The 21,765-nt window shown below is 44.7% G+C and overlaps 2 protein-coding genes across 5 annotated transcripts in view; one reads left to right on the forward strand and one right to left on the reverse strand.

Annotated features, from left to right (window-relative positions):
* Nucleotides 1-6,374, forward strand: rdh12 (retinol dehydrogenase 12). 3 transcript variants are annotated; one of them, XM_023835964.2, is made up of 7 exons: nt 1-978; nt 2,446-2,564; nt 2,875-3,030; nt 4,255-4,359; nt 4,524-4,733; nt 5,156-5,345; nt 5,586-6,374. In XM_023835964.2, exons 1-7 carry the CDS (start codon nt 905-907, stop codon nt 5,686-5,688), a joined length of 957 nt encoding a protein of 318 aa, XP_023691732.1. In that variant the 5' UTR covers nt 1-904; the 3' UTR covers nt 5,689-6,374. The 3 variants fall into 3 exon arrangements, with proteins under 3 accessions (XP_023691732.1, XP_023691733.1, XP_023691731.1); XM_023835965.2 differs by having other exon boundaries at nt 1-2,109; nt 5,156-6,374; XM_023835963.2 differs by having other exon boundaries at nt 5,156-6,374.
* Nucleotides 6,364-21,765, reverse strand: part of zfyve26 (zinc finger, FYVE domain containing 26) — a 26,671-nt gene continuing 11,269 nt past the window's right edge. Inside the window, exons 20-41 of one of the 2 annotated variants that reach the window (XM_023835959.2) lie at nt 20,879-21,717; nt 20,301-20,500; nt 20,089-20,193; nt 19,692-19,814; nt 18,942-19,118; nt 18,073-18,322; nt 17,865-17,960; nt 14,136-14,293; nt 13,626-13,762; nt 13,489-13,517; nt 13,265-13,398; nt 12,574-12,794; nt 12,256-12,403; nt 11,861-12,070; nt 11,463-11,678; nt 10,366-10,563; nt 10,080-10,285; nt 9,344-9,509; nt 9,192-9,251; nt 8,672-8,854; nt 8,062-8,112; nt 6,364-7,963 (exon numbers count right to left, since the gene is read on the reverse strand). In XM_023835959.2, coding sequence (XP_023691727.2) covers nt 7,754-7,963; nt 8,062-8,112; nt 8,672-8,854; nt 9,192-9,251; nt 9,344-9,509; nt 10,080-10,285; nt 10,366-10,563; nt 11,463-11,678; nt 11,861-12,070; nt 12,256-12,403; nt 12,574-12,794; nt 13,265-13,398; nt 13,489-13,517; nt 13,626-13,762; nt 14,136-14,293; nt 17,865-17,960; nt 18,073-18,322; nt 18,942-19,118; nt 19,692-19,814; nt 20,089-20,193; nt 20,301-20,500; nt 20,879-21,717 — 4,117 coding nt within the window. In that variant the 3' untranslated portion in view covers nt 6,364-7,753. Of the gene's footprint in view, nt 7,964-8,061; nt 8,113-8,671; nt 8,855-9,191; nt 9,252-9,343; nt 9,510-10,079; nt 10,286-10,365; nt 10,564-11,462; nt 11,679-11,860; nt 12,071-12,255; nt 12,404-12,573; nt 12,795-13,264; nt 13,402-13,488; nt 13,518-13,625; nt 13,763-14,135; nt 14,294-17,864; nt 17,961-18,072; nt 18,323-18,941; nt 19,119-19,691; nt 19,815-20,088; nt 20,194-20,300; nt 20,501-20,878; nt 21,718-21,765 lie in introns of both variants that reach the window. The other variant, XM_023835958.2, reaches the window with a different exon arrangement.

Raw genomic sequence — 21,765 nt, forward strand, 5'->3', positions numbered from 1 at the left:
TAGCCATATCATCTATTTATGACCTTGATATACTACCAGTTCTTACTGAAATTAATTTTCTAGAAAGAAGTATTGTTGTCTAAAAATAGATGTAACTAATCAGCAACGTTAATTTCCTTGAGTGTGCTATTTTATTTTCTTGTTCACGATTGCTAGTAAGAGGGTAGATGAGAATGACAGGCACTGCGAACATCCATGGTGCTAAAGTAGGGGTTAAGTCTTAGATTAAACCATGAGTATTATCTTATGTCCCCATTCTGTTTTGGGCTTGTCCCATTGGAGGGAGGCCCGAAGCAGATCTGGAACTGCTGGAGGGATAATGATAATACTGAACATTGAATAGAATAGTAAGTTTTGCACGGATTGTTGTAATCAACACTAATATCCGCGGCAGGCCTAAAATGGTAAACCATTGTTGGCTGCCAGGAGAAAGTCCACCTGTCCACCATCCATTGAGGAAAGACATTTTATCAGGCAGAGAACTTGCATTAATTAATGGTAGTAGTGATAGGCAATGACACGTTCTTCTAGAAGCAATATGCAAACAATATGAAATATAACCAGATCATATCTTGTTTCTTCAGCAAAGCAAAGGCGGCAACACTCAAAAAACTTAGCAAGTTTTGTGAAATTGACTATTTCAATTCACAAATTACATGCGTAATCTCCAGCACAACTGCGGAGTTAAGACTAATTTGAAATTGTGAGCCTTGTTGGATGAATGTTGATGCACGGCACATGCGTCAAGGGTCAGTATTGAGCGAAAAACTACAATCCCAGAGTTCTGTGCGTGAGGAGGCACAGTTGAGTGACAGTACATGCGGCGGTGAGGATATTGGTAAATGTACGGCAGGCTGCAAACCTGTATAGCCTCCCTTCTTTAGCATTTTAAAAACTATTGGAAATGTTTGTATTACTGTTAACCGCAGGTTTGGGAATGGTTGTTCTGCTATCAGTTTTATTTGCTCCTCACATCAGGTATGTATAATGTATCGAATAACTGCATGCAGCTAATCATATTCTTTACGATATTCCCGGAATACCTGTTTTACTGCTTTATTTCTCTGAGATTAAGCATAAACTTGACACCCTTTACAGCATTATGTAACCAAAGACTTGTTTTATAACGTCGTTAATGTTTTTGATATAACCGCAGAGATACTGTGTAATGCCTGTACGGTGACATACACACAAAGATTTTTGTTTAATTATTTGAAGCATTTGTAGGTTATGGTTTTTCAGATAATTGTGTTGCTTTTATACTTGTGAAATAATTCATTTATGGACGGCCACCATTCAAAAGCTGCCTTTTCATTTTTCCACCTACTGAACGATTTGCAAGTGGGCGGAGTTACAGCATATGTCGCTATTTGATTGGTTATGTCAGTTTTTGCGTAATATGACCCGACTGAGAAATGTTCCAACATCATAAGCATATAATATATAACAAAGGTTTGTCCTGTTATTGAAATGTTATTTCGGCGAGTGATCGAAATTACATGAATATTAAGACGGTATTACATGCAGGTGGCTATAATTCGCTGAACTCTTCCTTCCCTCGTCAGCATCTCATAGTTGTAATAAATATGGATCGGAGACAGAACCCGTTGGTATCAGGGTTCAGTACATTATATATGATAATTGCGTAACCCGATCCACTACTTCAGAAGTGATGCTAGATGTTATGTTTTCCCTGTTCGTTTATACATTGGTGGCCTGGATATTTATGAATTGAATGTATTTGATGCCCCAGTTTAGTAGGCTGCCTTGGATCGTTACATAGAAAGACATGGCTTTATGTATTTTTGTTGGTTGGTTATGTTTGATTAACTGGGGCATCTAGGGGATTTTAAGTTGTAGGGGAATAGAATAGTGATACTTTTATACATTCAGGGTCTCAGACAGCATGGCGCATAAGGTTGCAGCAGATCCTTGACGGAACGCCAGTCCATTACAAGGCACACACTTGTTCACAGTCACACACACAATCATACTGTATGGGCAATTTAGGGACACCACTTCTAGCTTTTTTAGGACTGTGGGAGAACATTCAAAGTCCACGCACACAAAATAGAGACAGGAGTGGAACAGCTGACCTTGGAAGTATGGGTGAGCTCCAATCCTCCAGGGCTGAAATCCCTCTTTAGCTTATTTTTGCCTTTTGTACTCTGTGCTGTATGGACTTTGCTCTGGGGACCTCCAACCCTGCTCAGGATAAACATGGAAGATTGATGGATCAAAATTTGATATATTAACTACATTAACCTGACATTTTATCTAACGCAACATACAGTAGAGAGAAAGGTTATAACTTATGTGTGGTCCCTGGGATTCAAACCCACAACCTTCACATTGTTATCAGAATGTTCAGCTATAGGAGCTCAAATAAGCATCTCTGGAGACTGTTATATACAGTCTGAGCTTTGGTGGGCTTTTCACCCGCAGAAAATATGCCGCCGGGGGGGTATGTATGTCCCAAGTCCGACTGGATGGGAAGACAGCGCTGATCACTGGAGCCAATACGGGGATTGGCAAGGAGACGGCACAGGATTTAGCAGCACGAGGTAGCGCCCACAGGCTAAAACGCCTGCGCAGAAATTGTAATTGACTTTTAAGAGAGACTACTGTATAGCAGTGAATAGATGGATCCTGGCAAATGCTACATGCTAATTATCTATAAAATTGCATTTGGAAAAACACCCATTCAATGAAAAAAGTATTAACTATTTTTGTCTTTTTAATAAAGATTTGCTTCCTTTGTTTTCATACGAGTTATTTAAGACGGATGCCATTTGTTTGAATGAAAATACGTTGAATGTTTTCATACAGAAAACTTGGCAAAGGAGGGAATCTTTTTTTTTTTTTTTTACCAAGGAGCTCGGGTTGTGCTGGCTTGTCGAGATGTGGAGAAAGGTGAAGAGGCAGCGGCCGACATCCGCTCCAAGGTGCCGGGGGCAAAGGTTGAGGTGCGAGAACTCGACCTGGCCGACACCTGCTCTATTAGAGCATTTGCACAAAGATTCCTCAAAGGTACTCCAGCATCTGTTCCAAGACACTGTGGACAGTGGTTCCATTGCCTGTGTGTTAAGATAAAAGCTTCAAACACTAGGGCTGGGCAATTAATCAAATTTTAATTTAAATTACGATTTTGGCTTCCAACGATGATCAAAACGAAATCTAAATAAAACCATTATTGTGCCACATTTTGTTTTGCAATGATGCTTTCGTCTTGTCTTGTATTATCTAGTACACAGCTTTTTATGTGTTTCTCAGCTAAATTATATTTAGAGTTCAAGGAAGTCAATGAGGAATCCTGTTAATTATGATCTCAATGCTGACCAAAATAATTGTGATTATGATTTTTGCCATAATCGAGTAGCTCTGTCAAACACTGGGGATGTATTCAATGCAAAGCGGTGACCTTCTTGTACCATTACAGAATGAGTGAAGAGACCAAGGTGATTGATACCCGTGTATATAACAGCTAATGGGAGTGGAGGAAACTACATTATCTTGTCTTCTTCTGTTATATCCAAAGATTGTGAAAAGCTGTTTTTACACACTAAATATAACACAGAAGTCAGGTCAAAGCTGACATAAAAATGACTGTTTTCTAATGTTTTAAGGTAACACAGAAGTGAGAGTACCTTTTCTATACCAAACAGACATTCATGGAAAAAAATCATTTGCCGTCTCTGATGATGCATTTTGTAAAACATGCATATTCGTGGACGTTTTTTTTAGTTCATTATTGGAATTCCAACAGTAATCGCAAGTCAGAAAATAATTAACCGAATGCTCATTATGATGCTTTGTGCTGCTAAATAACATAGATTCAGTGTGCGAAATACCCGTCAATATTCGGGGGGGGGGGGGGGGGGGTCCCATCTCCCTATTGTTGCACAATACCGATCTTGAGATCCCCTTAAAATTTTGCTTTTGAGGCTTTCAGGGGGTCTCATGCGTTAATCGGGGGTGTCGCACCCCCCAGCCCCCCCGTATTTCGCACACTGCATAGATTCCTTGTTCATATTCTAGGAACACGAACAATGTGTCCAAATATATCAGCATAGACTGATAAAACCTCCTGGAATTTATGGCCCACGATAGACATGCAATCTGCATTTTCATCTACATTGAGGGACTAACCACTAAAGATACGTAGAACCTTAACTTGCTATCACATGCAGAGACTGATTATAACATTTGTGATGTGATCACCAGCTTTGTTTCTTTATGTTCTGTCCTTTTTAGAGGTGAACCACCTACATATTTTGGTCAATAATGCTGGAGTAATGATGTGCCCCTATATGAAGACCACAGACGGCTTTGAAATGCAATTAGGTGTTAATCATCTAGGTAAGAATGACATAGTCATGAGGATATTTTCTTTGAATGGTCTCTTGAATGATTCCCATAACTAAAGTAATGTCATTCCTAAGTCTTGATGCTTTTTAAGGAGGCAATAAGGCAGTTGTTGAGAGTTGTGTTGTTTGACTGAGCGTATTTACTGTGATCTGAAGGTCATTTCTTGCTGACGTACCTCCTGATCGGGCTGTTAAAGCGCAGCGCCCCAGCTCGCGTCGTCGTCGTATCCTCATGGGCTCATGTCTTCGGCTGGATCCGCTTCCATGACCTGCAGAGTCTAGGCAGCTACAACAGTGGTCTTGCTTACTGCCAGAGCAAGCTGGCCAATGTGCTGTTTGTTCGGGAACTGGCACGCAGACTTGCAGGTACATGCTGGTGATAGAAAGGGGGGGGGGGGGTTTCTCATGAGGTTATGAAAAAAGAAAAATGCGTAGCAATCCTCACTGTGGGGTGCATGTTTAGGGAGGGATTTAATGTGCATAAGTAGCACGTAGTAAAAAAACAGTGGTCATCTCCATGTAACTTAAATTAGGAGGATTCAAAAGAAATCAGTGTAAGAAAACAGTCAAAAGGTTTATCTCGGTTTAGATAAAATATAGGAGCATACAGATCTTCCAGAGTGTTCTGGATCCATGCCTTTGATATGTTCTTGTTTGTGTGTGTTGCCTCTGAGTGTAAGATATGGCATAAGAATGCAGCAGAAGGTATTTTTACTTCAGATTGCAGACCCCCCGCCCCCCCCAGCTTTCATCACTATGGTATGGTGAATGTTCCATTTCTTCCATAGGTTCTGACGTGACCGTGAACTCAGTGCACCCAGGGTCCGTGTGCTCAGACCTGGTTCGGCATTCGACTGTGATGTCCCTGCTCTTTGCACTTTTCTCCATCCTCCTCAAGACGCCGCGGGAAGGTGCTCAGACGTCCGTGTACTGCTCTGTGGCCGAGGAGCTGTACCCTGTCAGCGGAAAGCACTTCAGGTGGGAGGTGGACGGGGAATCGCCGCTGCGGCAGCTCTACGAGGAGCTCAGACAAATCGCCAGAAGTCCTTCATTCAAATACACCACCTCTGATTTATTTAAAGGCAGAGGACGCCATTTCTTTAGGGCAGCTGTTTATGGAAAAGTTATCTAGAATTTCCTTGCCTTTAGTCGAGTGTCAGGTTGTTCCTTGCCAAAGTTTGCTCCGTGGTGACGGATGTATTGGTTTCATTCACGCAGCGACTGCGCCACTGCGTTTGTGGCTCCCCAGGGAAGAAGTGACAAGACAGCCCGCCAGCTGTGGGACGTCAGCTGTGAGCTGCTGGGCATTGAATGGGAATGACTACTGTTTAAGCTCACCCCCGCCTGCAGCTAACAATGGAATATTCCATCATTCTCCGTTCTCCATGTGAGCCTGACCAGGATAAGCAGTTGGTGGATGGATGGATCCATTCCATTTCTGCTGTGACTCCAGCTTTCTCTGCTTTTTATCACGCTGCTGCTGTGTGGTTTACTAGTGAGCGGGGGGGTAGAGAGAAATTAATTAAACCATTCATTTTTTATCCATTGTCTTAATTAATGCTGATTTAGTGATTAAGTTACTTGTGTTGGATTATACAGTTTTTTACTTGGCCGTTCAGTTTGTAAATCTGCAGGTGCATTTTGTGTTAAGCATTTCTTTTGCTGCTTTTGTTGTCATATTTAGAGGGGAAGCTGTTTAAGCTGAACAAAGAAATGAACATATTGCTTTTAAATATTAATGAACTTGCATAGTTTGATGCTGGTGTTAGTTCTTCATGATACAGTGCATCTGTTTCCTACCCACAAAAGATTTTCCATTAGTTTTCATATGAGTTGTCTTATCCTGTGATTTATTGGCCATCAAGCAGCATATAAAACTACAGCAAATTACACAGCCAACTTTTTGTATATAAATTGCAATTTTTTGATTAAACTGTTGATAATGTTCTTATTCGGCTATATTAAATCCAGGTCTGTATTCATTGGAATTAAACTGTTTTAGCAACATTTCAGTATTTTATTATGTGTTTGGAATAAAGGCACACTTCTGATGAAGCCAACTTGGTACAAAGAGCTAGACCCATACGGAATAGAGCACTGTCTCTTACTGAACCGGTTCTGTAGCACTGTTAGGGCAACATGCAGTTTGCAGAAGTGACCCCTTAAGAAAGCGAGGGGCCTTTCACAAGAGCCATCACGTTAAGGACAAAACCGGACAAATTCAGGACTAAAATGAAGAAATTACCCTGATATAAAGTTGACGGCAGTGATATACCAGGCAAGAAAATGCAACATTTACAGTTTTACATTAGTACAGTGTTACAGTGAATTTTAAATGTATCTCAAAGTTCAGTGTATAGTTGGCACTCCCATTAATCTCATTAAGGTAAGCTACCTTATTTCTTAGAAGATTAAGGTTCAGATACACATCTGAGGATTAAAATTACTTCACCGATTATGAACAATATAGGCACGTAGATTCAATGTGACAATTGTCAATGACCAGGTGTGTCAACATTCCTTGCATTTCCCAATATTTTTGTGACATTTACAGTATTTAAAAAGAGCTTCTCTAGTGCATAGGATGGCTGAGAGTACACTACAGACAAGCAGATCGTTCTAAGATTAGAAACCACAGAACAGGGATTAGCAAGAGGCAACAGGAAGGGCGTGAAAATTTGTTGCCTGTTCTGTCACAAAAAAATTTGTAACATTGTAATTTATTACGTCGGTGTGCTGAATGCAAATTTCATTTTACGGCATATGCAAATTTATAACACTGGCAGAAAAATGTTCATTTTGCAAAATCATGATCCGCATCCCTTTTTAAATCCAAACACTTGTAGTTTCTCACAGATTTTTAGAATTCAGTCTGACTTCCCCAAAATCTGCTCACAGTTCCTGCCAGTATCTACAAAAAGCAAAGGGCGGACATGACTGGCCATTTGGGAGCCTCACGGACAGACAGAGTGAACAGACCTACATGAACAGTAACACTACATCTTAGAAATGGAACCTTTACAGAAAAAAAGCTTCTACTGTACATAAACTTGAAATAAACACAGAATGCTGAATATAACAATACCACATGTATTACATAAACACTGAGGTTTATGGAATAATCCCTTTTCATAAACATAAGGGATCATTTTTATCTAAATTACAATAATTTTAGTGAAGAATTAACTGCAACTAAGTACTTAATATCGAATTATTATCGATTTCTTTTCTCCCTCCTCTGACAAAAAACTTGTGATGACATCTCAGCCTCCATGTGAGGATGGTGCACGACAGTCTAACAGTCAAACGACCTTTAATCATATTGCGGCCGCAGCAATAACCTCCACTGGCTCTGCGCATTCCACATCGCCGCATTTTTCCATGCGTCATCTGGCGTTGCTGCGCACCTGCTGCCGCGGGGGCCGGTCCTGGTGCTCTGCCAGCCACTGGCGGCAGATGTCCTGCATGATGGAGTCTCCGGTCTTTTCTGCGGCTTGCATTACTTCCGCCACTAGGGGGCCGGCGCGGCCGGGCTCCAGCTTTACCGCCAGCAGGTAGGCGGCTCGCAGTTTGCTGCACAGCAGGTAGCCGTTTATCTTGGAGAAAGGAAACGTCACACAAACTTGGAATTAAAAGCGGAAGAAGCTTCAGCATAGACAAAGATAATAGTTCAAGGAACACAAAGATTTCTCACCTTGTTCTCTACACTCTTTGACTCCAAAATCAGACTCTCTAGCTCTTTGGCCTAAACAAAATAAAATAACAAACAGGTTTCGAACATTTATATTTAGATTTATCTATTTCACAATAAATCCCCCCCAACCTAAACACTATAGAGCTGGTTTGGGATCAGTTGGATTGAAGAGTAAGGGCGAGGTAGCCAGCTTGTGCCCACAACTTGTGGAGGTTCCTTCAGGACTGTTGGAAGATCATTCCAGTTGGCTACATTTGGAAGCTGGTTGAAAGAATGCCAAGAGTCTACAAGGCTGTCATCAGAACAAAAAAAGCCATTTCGAAGAGTCAAAAATGTAAGAACATTTTGAAATGTTGAATACTTCTTTTTTTAGTTGCAGAATTTGATACGTATTTCTCCATTGCCTTGAGGCCTTCTACTATAAGTTGAATAATATAGCTAAAATAGATACACATGCATTAAAAGCAGTCGTGCCCAGACTTTTGACTGGTATGCATATCTAGTTTCAAGGCAGAATTGATTATACACTAAGCCTTTATTATTAAACTGCATGTTAAACCAAGGTCCACCACACCGACTTCCTAATTGTGGACAACAGCGAGAAACTCACATCGGCAGGCCCTTTGTCGGCGGCGGAGACACAACTCAGCACAATCCTGTCACAGTCGTTCTTGGTGGCAGCCCCCGACTCCCCTACACACTTCAGAAGCTGCCTCACTGCCCCGTACTGCCGCTGGCGGACAAGCCACTGGCCCGTCCGCACGTACACCGCCGGGGATTCCAGCTGGAAGTCCTGAGCGGAGACGGAGGAGGAGGGAAACGGGTGAGGAAAAGGAGTGAACTTGGATCAACAAGGAGGCTGCAGAGAAGCAAGCAAACCAACATAAACAGCATAAAATAGCAAAAATAAAATCACTTTGTCGCATCACTTGACGCTGGGTAGAGTGTTGGTGAGTGAAACACTTGTGAGCTAATCTCAAGATTAGCAGAGAGGAACCATGTACAAAATATACAATATAGTAACAAATAGCATGCAACTATAATGCAATGACAGTAATACAGTAACAGGGTTTATTGACCCGAGTTCAGCATTCAGATGGTTAATTACTGTTTTTTTTTTTTTTTTTTACCTGAATCACTCTGTATGCGATTCCAAATCCTTCTTCAATATTCTTCCCCCCCAGCATTACCTGCAAACGGAAATGCGCATTAAAATCCACCAGCGCAAGAGACGTGCAGCTGGTTCTGCAGGAAGAGCAGTGCAGGTTCTCTGTTCCCTCACCTTGCAGGCCACATCAACCTTCATGGAGCTGCCCTCAAAGAGGGTGGGTGGGGGGGCATTGCTAGCTGGGGGCTGAGCTTGGGGGGCGTGGCCAGGGCCGGCGGAGCTCTCACAGCGGTGCAGGAAGCGTGTGACCTCCAGTTGCAGCTCAATGGTGTTCATGTGCCTGAAGAAGTAAATAGAGGAAGGCATGTGGACAATGCATACCATCTCTGCAACTCAGCCATATAAAACTGCTCCAGGCTAAATATTATAAACATTCTATTCTTGTTCATTTGCCTGTTTAAATTCGACTAATTTCTGTCAAATTCTATACCACACTGTATGAGAACAGAATGTCTTCCTTTAAGTATGAGCTAGTCACCTTTTGTTGACATGACCTTAGCAACATGATTCCTGATTTTCAATTTCAATTCAACTGAATTCAGTTGTTTTTAATGTAGCGCCTTTCACAACAACCGCTCTGAGGCACTTGACAACTCATTAATATGTCACCAGACGAAATGGTGCACAAAACAGGGAAAGAACGAATGCCAGAAGATGAGGGAGGAGAGGAACCAAAATGTCCCAATCATGGAGAGAAAGATTAATTCAGCGGTTGCAAAATCGGCTGGCCACCCCACCCCCGGGCATGTGAACATTATAGAGAACAGATAAAAGGGCTCTGCTTTAATAAAACAAAGGCGTAAACTGTGATCATGGTCCAAGTTTAAGTAAAAAGGTTGGTTCTGCTAACCGGGACACATCAGAGGAGGACATCTTCTTGCGGAAGGTGCTGGAGGACTTCCTGCGGCTGGAGCAGCGGCCCTGCTGTTCCTGCAGGTAGGTCCTCAGGTGCTCCTTGGCCCTGACCAGCCAGCGCTGCTGCTCCCCGAGCTGCAAGTAGGACTTGGCACCGTGTGCAAAGAAGCGGATGCAAGTCATGGCCGCCCGCACATGGTCCTGCGAAAGGGAGACCCATGGCAATATCAAACTGGGTAGGTAGAGGGGGAAATGGGGCAGGAAAAGGGGATGCAACTGACCATCATAAATTGCTGCAGCTGGTAGAGGGTGTGAAAATGTCCGCGACGCTGCAGAAACTGGCAGGAGGCAATAAGGTAGCGGCTCCAGTTCTCCAGGCTGGGGTCAAGTCCCTCCAAGAGACCCTGTAGGGCTCCCAGGCGCCCCTGCTCTAGGCTGGGCTGCAGGACACCCTCCAGGAACACCTCCTCTGGGCACTCCTTGATGCCAAGACAGCAGGTTAAAAAGGATGAGCCAATTCCATCACTTCCATTTTAATCAGAATCAGAATCAGAATCGCGTTTATTGGCCAAGAATGTGAGCGAACACATACAAGGAATTTGGTTCCGGTCGATGGTGTCTCTCAGCACAACAGTATAAAAACAACAACAATACAATACAATACAATGCTGTACTTTGTTTTGGCGTGTTAGTAGGTCGTACCTACAGTACCAGTTAAGACTCTGAAAATCATTTGTTTTTCCAACAACATAATGGCCTTAGCACACCTTGATGTTATGTGGTAAATATTATCTTGTGAGCAGGGAACAAGATGGAGTGCAGCGACAGATGAGCTGCCCCCACAATCCCCTGACCTAAACCCTATAGAGCTGGTTTGGGATGAGTTAGATCGAAGAGTAAGGGCAAGGTAGCCGGTTAGTGACTAGAACTTGTGGAAATTCCTTCAGGAATGTTGGAGAAGCATTCCAGGTGGCTACATCTGCAAGCTGTCTGAAAGAGTGCCAAGAGTCATCGAAGCTAAGGGGGGCTAAAATTTGAGATGATTTGGTCGTTGCACTATTTAGTATGTATAACTTCAATGCGTCAAAGCCGTTTACTATCAGGTGAATAACAAAGCTAAAACACACAAATGCATTAAAAGCAAGTGTGTTCAGACCTTTGACAGCGACTGTATGTATTCACAACAGCTACTGCCTTGGACAGTACAGGTCTAAAGCACAGATACTGTTATATTGTTCAACAAGTACCTTAATATTAGTGCCTTACTGCAGTGTTTCCCAATCCAGTCCACTGGGACCCACAGGCAGTCCATGTTTTTGCTCCCACTCAGACAATTCACTGTCCCCAAGAACCACACTTAGAGTATACTCAGATTTACCTTGCTGCGTAGATGCAACAGCGCCCCCTTCATGTCATCATGTCGCATGTAAAAGCTAACTATTGCCAGGTGAGTGCCGTAATGATGCAGGTAATAGAGACACTCCTCGTAGTAACAGTTTTGCTGGCCCTGCCCGTTGGAGTTGTCTTGCGAGCCGGGATCAGCCAGAGTCTCCTCCAGCTCCCTCAGGGACGCCAAGATGTCCTGCTCAGCATGCTGACAAACATACCACTATCAGGACACGCCACAAGGGATGCAGGGCACTGCGAACCCCTATGCAGACATGTTTACACACAACAACTATGACATCTACCACTAATCGTGAAGTTCAAAAACCATACCTGCAAAATTTTTGGAAGACGATAAATAATAATAATAATAAAGGATCACAATGCTACCTGAGTATGTGAGGACCAGACTGTAGACTCCAGGTGCTGAATTATCTCCCGCAGCAGTCGCGGACCATGGTTGAGCTGGTTACGGTCAACTGGAGCCTTCAGACAGCGAGCAAATTTCTCCCGTGCGATCGTAAGACTGCCGGCCTTCAGAGAAGCTATACCCCAAGCATGCCACACCCCGCCGGGGTCCAGGGCACTTTTAGTGGACACCTACGCATAAAAGTGAGAAGATGCAGACATCTGCTAGCTAATTCCATTTGTTCCAGTCACAGGCTAACTTTGGACACCTCAAACCACACCCCCACTGCACACATTTCTTAGTAATTTTAAGGAGGGTATTCTACGTTAAACGGAGGGTCTGAAGCCCCTATTTTCTCGCCATTTTTTCCCCTCACCTCTACAGCCAGTTGATAGTATTCTGCCTCCAGTAGCTGGTTGCGAAGCCTCGTTATGGCAGCGGATTCCGAAATATCGTCCAGAGAAGGAACGTACTTGTAGTTCGCCACTACCAGAATCTTCAGTACATCCACTTTGCTTATATAACTGGAGGACAAGCGAATGAGTCATGAGCAAGATTAAAGCTTATAGACAGAAAACAAGGTGTCATTTCTCCCCATGACTAATCCATAGTGCTTAGTAAAGAAAGACAATGTATATTTATTCTTCCAGACATTCTGCCATCACCTGAGGTTAAGCAGACTGTTCCCAGTTACCTGTCACACAGTGCAAGGTCCTGGTTCTGGCCTGCCTTGACGAACATGAGCTTGGCGCTGAAGAGTAGCTGCCGCATGATGTCAGTAAGGAGTCTGGCATCGACCTCGGGGTTAGTCAGGCCCCGTGAGAGAGAGTGGCAGTGATCGATTAACTGGTGGCCACAGGCCACATGGTCGCTGTGCAGAGAGAGGATAGCGATGCAAAGGGAAGAACTGGGGCCCTGTAACGTGAATGAGGAGGACAACAGCTTTCAGTCCTACATATTTCCTTCAGTGGTACTGATTCCCATTGTGCATAAATACACTAGTTCATGGTTTATATCACCTGTGTTCACTGTTCCTAGTGTGTTACTGGAAGAATACAGACGCTCCCCGGGTTATGATGGGGATGCGTTCCAAAAACAACTTAAAGCAAATATGCAATTTAATCAAGTACACCTAACTCCAACAGGCCTATAGCCTTCCTTAAACATGCTTGGAACACTTACATATGCCTACCGTTGGTGTCCCTAAACAAATAGTAGCAACATAGAACAATTGAGAGTATCGTTTGTGTACGCTAGAGACCGCCTGGCCATGATCAGGTATCATACATATTGCTTGACTGGGAAAAAAAAAGAACCAATAAATCAGAGCTAATGGGCAAGAGTCCCGTATCCGTGAAGGGGGGGGGGGGGGGGGGGGGGTCGACCTGCTCATAGTAGAACTCGCTCTGCAGCTGCAGGTTCTCTGCAGGATCCATGCTGAGGCGATACTGGCGCCGAGAGACCTCAGGCAGCGTAAGGACCCCATAGAAACACTCTTCATTAGTCACAGGACTGCCAGCTACTACAGAGAGACAAGAAAACAGTTATGAAGACAGAGAAACAGTAAGACTTCTGACCTATATAAATTTCTGAGAAGTTGTTATTCTACCTTCTGCTGGTTCCATTTCCTCATCGGTGCTGTAATTAGACAGAGAGTATCACAATATCACTGACATGTATATGACTGGATTCATTTTCCAGTCAATCATTTGACAGCTAAGTGGCAATGCCAACGAGAGCGCTCACACGGGGTGGAAGAAGCCGTAGCACTGGTCGCAGACCCGCGACGTGTCCTCGGCAAAGCCCTCGAGCGGCATGCGGTGCCCAGAGCACGCCTGGCACACCAGACGGCCACAGCGCCGGCAATGGTGCCTTCTGTTGAACTACAACGTCAGAGAGATGACCTGAGAGTTAGGGATAGTGATGTCATCCTCGAGGTACATCAGATTAGGTTGCAGTTAATTCCGGGTGTCCTTATCGTGCCTGGGTCAATTTTCAGCATTGCACAAAATTTGAACAAACCGCCTTATTCATCACACCCTGAGCTTACGCTTCTCTGCATGTATTTTGTTTCTGGTATTGATTTTCTATCTGTTCATGCCCTAGTTGGTAGCTGTCTATTGCCATGACGACTCAGACCGCAGCAAGCTGTGCCGACACAAATATTCAGCAGCCTTGGTCGTGCGGCAATAAAGATTCTAAAAGATTCTAAATCTCATCCACAAAAATCCCTCTTTCCACTCGGCTTGGCCTTACCATGGTGAATCTCTCACGGAGACAAACCATGCAGACGGACTGCTGATGGTCAGGGATCCAGTCTTTGCGGCTGGGGGGTTTTTCTGGGGGTGTGAAATAAGCAGTGGGCTTGGTTCTGCGACCCCCTCCGGCGCAGGGCGTGTGCACAGGGGTGCTGCCTGCAATCACATGAAACCAAAGGCTTAGGGAAGTGCGGCAGAAGGTTCTCCAAAACCTCAAAACACAACTTCTGTATTGCGGTGCTGTACTGGATCAGGAGGACAGAAACAGACAAACACTATTCACACCAGCAATGCTTATATGGATACTTGATGCGGAACTGAAGCCTTCAGACTTAATATCACTCTAGAAATGTAATGATTCGTAGAAATGTGATGATTCAGGTAATGAATCATGTAATGTACAGGGAATGGAACAAAAAATGGAAACATCCAATGAGGACCCATTAATGAGTACGGCCACCCTATGCATTCAGATCAGCTTCTATATTTGCTTATATTAAGAGGCAGAAAAATAGATTCAAGGCAAGTACAGTGTGCTACTTGTGTGACACTAAATGCACCTCACGTTTTTTGGTGGATTGTGAAACGCTGAAACTCCCAACTAAACAACTGTCCAGCCCCAACATCCACCCAAATTCCATGCCGGTACTGGCAACTGAATCTTTCCAGAGGGTGGCTGGTGGTGTGGTGCACATTTCCCAGTCTTCTAGGTCAAGGTCCTTGACACAGTTTGCTGAGGCGATGTTGCCCCACGTTATTAAATCTCCCCACCTTTATTAAGCTTCCTAGACCTAGACACTAGACCTCAGGAAGAGAATAAAGGGAAAGTTTTGTTTGGTGGCTGGCTGCCCAAACACCCTCTGGGCCAGACACTGTACACACGTTTGCCATGACGACTCCTGCTGGAAGCGAACAGGCAAAAGGCAATAAAGTATCAACGTGCAAGTCATGTGTGACCGAATCCTGAGTGTCGGCCTGTGATTCATTTAACCTGCGCAATTCCCCTTTGATGCAAAGAACTGCGAAAATACTTGACCAATACATCTGCATAATCGACAACCACAATTAGAATTCTACATTCTACCATGCTACACATAATGGGGTAGATGCATGTAATTTTAGTGGCAGGGACTAGCAACTGGTTTATAATAATGCATCACAGCCCATGACGTAGTGTATTCGTTTGTGTGGACTATACAATTGATTGTATTATTCTTATACCAGCAATATATTCTAAACATTCAGTGCATGTTACTAATATTACTAACATTTTACACCATATCTGTTGGTTAGGAATGTTTCCATGTTGACCGAATTGCTTTGAGTAAAGAGGAAAAACATTTTTAAAACGCAGAAGCCTAAAAATCATATGGCTTTGTGATTAAACACAATATAGGCCTAGAGGCTGTTGTAGGATTACTGTGGATTTTTATTAGATTCACACGGTAAAATGATAAAGTCCACATTTGACTTGTTTCCAAAACCAGTGGAGGGTGTGACCTCCATGTCTTACGTGTTGAATTAAATCGTTCTTTCACAGCCGCGCCTTTATTTCCTCACTATGCACTATGGGCGTGAGTGAGCTGCTGACGGGGGAATATGCACATTGCATGGATTCTGGGAGGCGACTATACATGTGCAAAAAGATCTTACATGCCTGATGGGAACATTGCGTGAAACTCCTTGGCTACTAAGTAACCATGAATGAAACATAATGACTCACACAAGATGGCCGTCCAATCCCTGCCATACTTAACAGCTGGCAACTGAAATAAATAAACATAAATAAAAAATAACTGATCTATATAATACAATGAGTTTGATATAGGACTACAATCTGTTAGGTAAATGATTTGTCCTCGCGCTCTGCACCCGCAGTGAATTGGCCTTAGTAACGCGTGGATTCGTAATGAAGGATAAGGAGCACGCTCTTATTTCATCTTGTCTGTTTCATCTGTATCGTGACATAAATGCGTTAAATAACAAAAAGCACCGTTATGAACAGCAATCGCGATCCTAAAAATTTCACAATGTGATTTTTTTTTTTTTTTACCAGTATCGTTCAGGCCTAAATAGATACTGTATCCGTTTGTGTGGCATTACTGAGGACAGACTGAGAAAGAGCATTTCAGGTCTACATTTAAAGTACAGACAAGGGCTGTAACAGTACACATATTCATCGTGTCTTTCTGTCACAGCATTTTCAATTTGGAAAGCGCAATGAAACGAATTAATACTTGTCTTGACACGGATGAAACTGAACTTCACAAATAGATGTACAACATGGAAAGCGAAATGCTAATGGCAACGGAGTTGGTTACAGCTAGTGTTAGAGAGCTCAAAGACCCTCTTAAGTCACTTAAATCAGCAGTTTGGGAACATTTTGGCTTCCCAATAAATTAGGGTGACCTGATAATCCATGTCAGGGAGGACACTCTGAGCTAGGACAGGAATTGTAAATTACCAATTCAATTAAACGGACCTGGATTTCACTTGAGCACTCAGTTCTTGCTGTGTGCTGATTGGCCAGTCTCCTATAATCATGCATGTGTCACTAATGCTAATGTGATACAGCTGGATGAGTCTTTCAGTTAAGGAAACAAACCAGTCAAAGCACAAGAAGAGCTAAACTATTTAGCCGAGCACAGGAGCCTTTCAATTTGAAAGTAGTTTGTAAAACCCGAAGTAGCTCAAAGTGTCCTCCCTGACATGGATTGTCTGGTCACCCTACAATAAATAGCACCAACACCAGAGAGAGGGCATAAGACTAATGATAAGACTAAGAATGTCGGTCAGCTCTGTTATACCAAACTCTGGTATTTTTCTAGAAACACATCCAACACTCGAACTCATTTTGAACATCATCTGAGTGTTTGCTTTTGCCAGGAAATTCAGACCGAGCTTAAAATAAAAAAATAAAAGCTACATTGACACCATACAATTTTAGCTCCGAACGTTTTTGCCGATCGGCAACAAAAGCCCCAGATCAGAGACAAATCGGCGTTTGCTTGGTGCTGCCAATGCTTGATTGCTATTGGCTCAGAGACGTGACCGGACAGAGTCAGATATCTAGCAGGTGAAACATCCGGACCTGTCAGCAATTCCAAATCCTGCAGTGTGAACAGTGCGACTGGCTGTGAATGCAGTGGGGAGCAACAGCCAATGAAAGCGCAAGACGGGGGGGGGAGGGGGGGGGTGGTGTTTAAAAAGTGTGTAAATATTTCAATTTGTTTAGAAACTTGTTCTTCAGGGAACAGGTATACAGATGTTCAATGTACGTTTACATTTCACACTTGCGGTTAGTTGTGGCGATACTAAAATCGCTACCTTGAAGAATCGCAATTCGTAACAGAATCAATTCCCTTCCCACCCCCAGAATGTGTGTATGTATACATGTACACACACACACACACACACACACACACACACACACACACACACACACACACACATTCTTATTCTACCCTGCTACTAAAAGTCATTTGTTTACTAGATCTAGTGACAGATTCTATGTTACATAATAGCATTAACCGAAATGGTAAGTGGAACTACATCATTGTTGAGTGTCTATAGGAAATGCACAGGGTGTTCCCTTAAGCGATTTAAGGCTGAGTGTCTAAAGACAGGTCTTTTCATTGTTGTTCATCCATGGTGCCTCCTGAAAAGACGACAAATACCTCCATGGCAGGTCTGATATTGTGAAATTCACTGCGCTGGCAGGTCTCACCTGAAGTGGAAGGTGACGTCTCCAAACTTGCTGAGGAGGAGCTGCTCTCCTGAGCAGGACACTGCGTCAGGACGTCTTGAAGACTAATGACTGAGTCTGTGGGGAATGAGAAGGACAAATGTACTTTTATCTACACGCTTACCAGTTGAACCGCACATTTAAAGTATGAATGTTCCGCCACATGTTATCATGGTATACGAGGACAGACCAGAACGTGTCCTCTCTCTGGGAGCGTAGGGGAACTCCAGGGCCTTGCGTGCATAACTGGACAACAGCGCATCAATGTCGCCGGGACTGATGATGCACTCCTGGCCCAGCAGTAGACCCCGAAGCGTGCGCACTGCAACTGCCGCCCAGTCCACCTTCAGGTTCATGAGCAGCTGCTCCAGCATGAGCAGGGGGTTCGACAGCAGTGGGAAATAGTCCTCCTGAGCGTCTGGGGGCAGGGTCAGCAGTACCTGCAGTGCGGAAAAGGTGCCAACGCTTTCACACATCACACATCACGAACAGAGTATTTGATGTGGCCAAAAGATTAGCCCATCCTGTTGTCCGTGTGGATCCCACTGCCCCAGCGCAGTGACGGGGACACTGCACTGCAAAAGATGGCGCCGTCCTTCGCACGAGAAGTAAAACTGTGGTTCCGATTCTCTGAGGTTATAAATGATCCCTGGGCTTCTTTCAAAAGGGTTAGGGGTGGTACCCCGATGTCTTGGCTAAAATTGCCTGCTGTGGCCCTATTGAATCTGCCCTCCTAATCATCCCATAAATCTAACTGGTGAATTCCCTCCTCCCCCTTCACCACCTTAGCTACTGTGTGGTGAGCATACTGGGGCAGAATGCCTGCCGTCACATCATCCAGGTGGGGGCTACACAGTGGGGGTGGTTGACGCAGCTCCCCATTGGTTCTGTAAAGTGCTTTGGGTGTCTCGAAAAGCACTATATGTTTATGATTATGGAAAACAGACTAATGATAGAACCAATATTGTAGCGGTTGCAAAAAAAAATAAAAAATTGTTACAGTTTTTAATACTATATTATTCAAAGAGCAAAAAAACCAACGTCACAGTGGATCCTGACCTTGGAACCTAGATGCAGGGCATGGATGAGATGACGGCGGGCAGGAGACATGCCGTCCTGGAAATGCAGCGTAAGGTAATCGGCCAGGAAGTGACACGCAGCCAGCCCAGGCCGCCGGTCCAGAGCATGCTCACAAACTTCTAAGCACAGGGCTGAGTCCGTCAGACTCTCCAGCAGCTGAGGACAATAATAAAAAAGGACAATGAGGATAATTTTTAAAAAGGGAGGCAGGAAAACTTCATTTTACTTCATTAAAATATATAGTAAAGTCAACACCACTGCAACTATCACCTACAAGTGCTACAAAGAATCGGCGTGATGACAGCCTCGCTGCTTGAGTGCATTACAAAGAATCACTCAGGGCTAAATAGAACAGATTGTGACAGGGTAAGTGACAGCACTATCAAGACAAGCAGAGGTGGACATCTCAGGTCCAGAAAGCTGAGTACTCTGTGACTGTGACTCTTGGTTGAAACAAAATCTTGGTCTGGATTTTTACTTTCCTGGACCCGAAATGCCAACTGCTGAAGGCAAGCAATTGGAAACTCACTGACACATGCTGCTAGGACAGTGTTTGTCAAACCAGTCCTTGGGGACCCCCAGACAGTCTATAAAGGTGGTCTGTCTTGGCAGGGAGCTGGAAGGGGCACCTGGGGGTCCCCAAGGACCGGGCTGAGAAACACAGACCTAGATGACCAGGACTTATGCAGTCAACAGAGGCCTCTGGTTGACCTAAACCCCACTTGGCACCTGAAAGGCTTCTTCCATCTGTCCCCTCTCCAGCAGGTGAAGCAGGTGTTCGGTCTGGAGCTGTAGCCTAAGTTGCATAGAAACTGGATATAGCTGGACCCATTGTCCACACAACTGGAACTCCTGACAGGAAGGACAGGCAAAGTATATGAGAGGTATTACATGCGGCAGTAGTGCACTCCCCGCATGATTCAGCCTGAACTAGGGTGAATCATAAAGCTTAGGTCAGTCTTTTTCCACCCCGGTCCTAAGGGACTCACAGACAGTCCATGTTTTTGCTCCCTACCAGGAAAGCAAGGAGGTGGGAGGGAGCAAAAACGGGGACCGCCTGTGGGTCCGTATGGACTGGGTTGGGAGTGACTGGCTTAGGTCAACGAGGAGCAGAAGCAGGACCTACATTGGCTTCCAGCATCATGCAGAAGACTGCCTCAGTGTTGCACCCAGACTGAACTTTCAGCTCCTGCCATGTTGCCCAGGGCAATGGGGGTTGCAAATTCAGCATCTAAGCAGAAAGGAAAGCGAGAAAAATGACTAGTTCCCAAAATTTTATCTTTAGAAGAATCATATACACAAATCTGATGGGAGATTCTTGTGAAAACCCGTGGTCACCCTTTGGTAGATCTGGAGTTCCTGCTTCTTCAGTTCCAGCTCCTCCTTCAGGCTGCACTCGGTATTGCCGTCGCTCAGGCAAAAGCGCAGCAGCTCGAGGCACGATGCCAGCGGCCACTGCTCCAGGCCCTGAAGGGCCACACGCGCTCTCAGCTCCGCATCTTCTACTCGAAAAAGATGCTCCATAGTCCTGTTCCCCTCTGAACGAAAGCACAATATCAGAAGGGTGATCGAGCAACCATGGATGACTACCAAGACAGCAAAAGACAAATGCTCACAAACAGATTTACATACACAAAGGAATCCACCTTACAACAGTTGTGAGTTATGGTAACCTAGGCTTGTGTCTTCAACTTTATAAAGTGCAGATTAATAATAATTCCACAGGAACCTGCATTATGTAAAACTACTTCAAAGCTCTGTCTTTAGCACTGTAATGTTTGTAGTGTCATGAATGTTACACCATGGGTCCAGGAGGTAGATTATTTAGTTTCACTATATATTGCGTATCGCTAACATAACAATACAACTCGACTTGCCTAGACTTGAGATGGTGATGACATCACAGCCTCTCTTACCTCGTAGGGCTGAACACGCCAGCAAGGAATCCCGTAGCTTCTGCTCCTGGTGGCTGTCCTGCCCATACAGTTCTAAAAGATTTAAGGCACGTTCTACGTCTCGGTCGGTCAGCGCCTGTTGGAACGCTCCGGCGGCCGCAGAACAGGCTGAGGCTCGATGCAGGCCGGAGAGCAGCAGGCCGGCTAGCGGCAAACTACACAGGGAAGCACTCAAGCCAGACACGGCGCCGCTGCCTTCGGGGCTGCCCACGGGCCCCAGCACCGGCTGGGCCATGGTCTGAAGGTAAGCATGAAGGATCGGGAGGTCCTTCAACAGGGCCTCCGCTTCCCGGCCAACTTGTTCGATGTCCAGGACGCCCTCCTTTCGGCCACTGCGGAAGTAGGCGGGGAGGCCGGGCCAGGCAGACCCGGTCCGGCCGGCTCCACCGCGGCAAGCGCTCAGGCAGGCAAGAACTGCCAGGATAGGGGAGTGGGACTTCAGGAAGGATAGAGACGAGGGGGTCAGGAGAAGCGAGCTGGAGGAGCTAGAGGATGCCGGGGAAGACTGCGAAGAGTTTGCTCCTGAACTTAGAGAAGCTGCCTCCTCTGGAGATGCATCTGAATCAGAGGAGGGAGGCGCATCACAGCTGCTGGGGCACACGGTGAGAGGATGCTCCTGACTGTACTTCTGGAGGAAGACTTTGACACTATTCAAGCTAAGAAGGCCCCCAGTCTTTCTCCCAGTCTCTCCCATACTTTCACAGCAGGTTTCCCAAACTGGGAGCGTCTCACAGCACCGCTGGACGATCACTTGCTGGATGTTCAAACCCAAGCCCTCCTGTTCCAGCAAGGACGACACCCTGCAGAAAGGGAAGAACAAGGAGGACAGAATGTCACACAAACTTCAT

Source organism: Paramormyrops kingsleyae, chromosome 14 (assembly GCF_048594095.1).
Source record: "Paramormyrops kingsleyae isolate MSU_618 chromosome 14, PKINGS_0.4, whole genome shotgun sequence".
Taxonomy (NCBI): Eukaryota; Metazoa; Chordata; class Actinopteri; order Osteoglossiformes; family Mormyridae; genus Paramormyrops; species Paramormyrops kingsleyae.

Bases quoted from the DNA above. Each gene is read 5' to 3' on its own strand.
- rdh12 (XM_023835963.2), top strand. From the start codon at position 905: ATGTTTGTATTACTGTTAACCGCAGGTTTGGGAATGGTTGTTCTGCTA. The intron at 979-2,445 runs GTATGTATAATG...TTTCACCCGCAG, and splicing joins TTATTTGCTCCTCACATCAG to AAAATATGCCGCCGGGGGGG. The intron at 4,360-4,523 runs GTAAGAATGACA...TGTGATCTGAAG, and splicing joins ATTAGGTGTTAATCATCTAG to GTCATTTCTTGCTGACGTAC.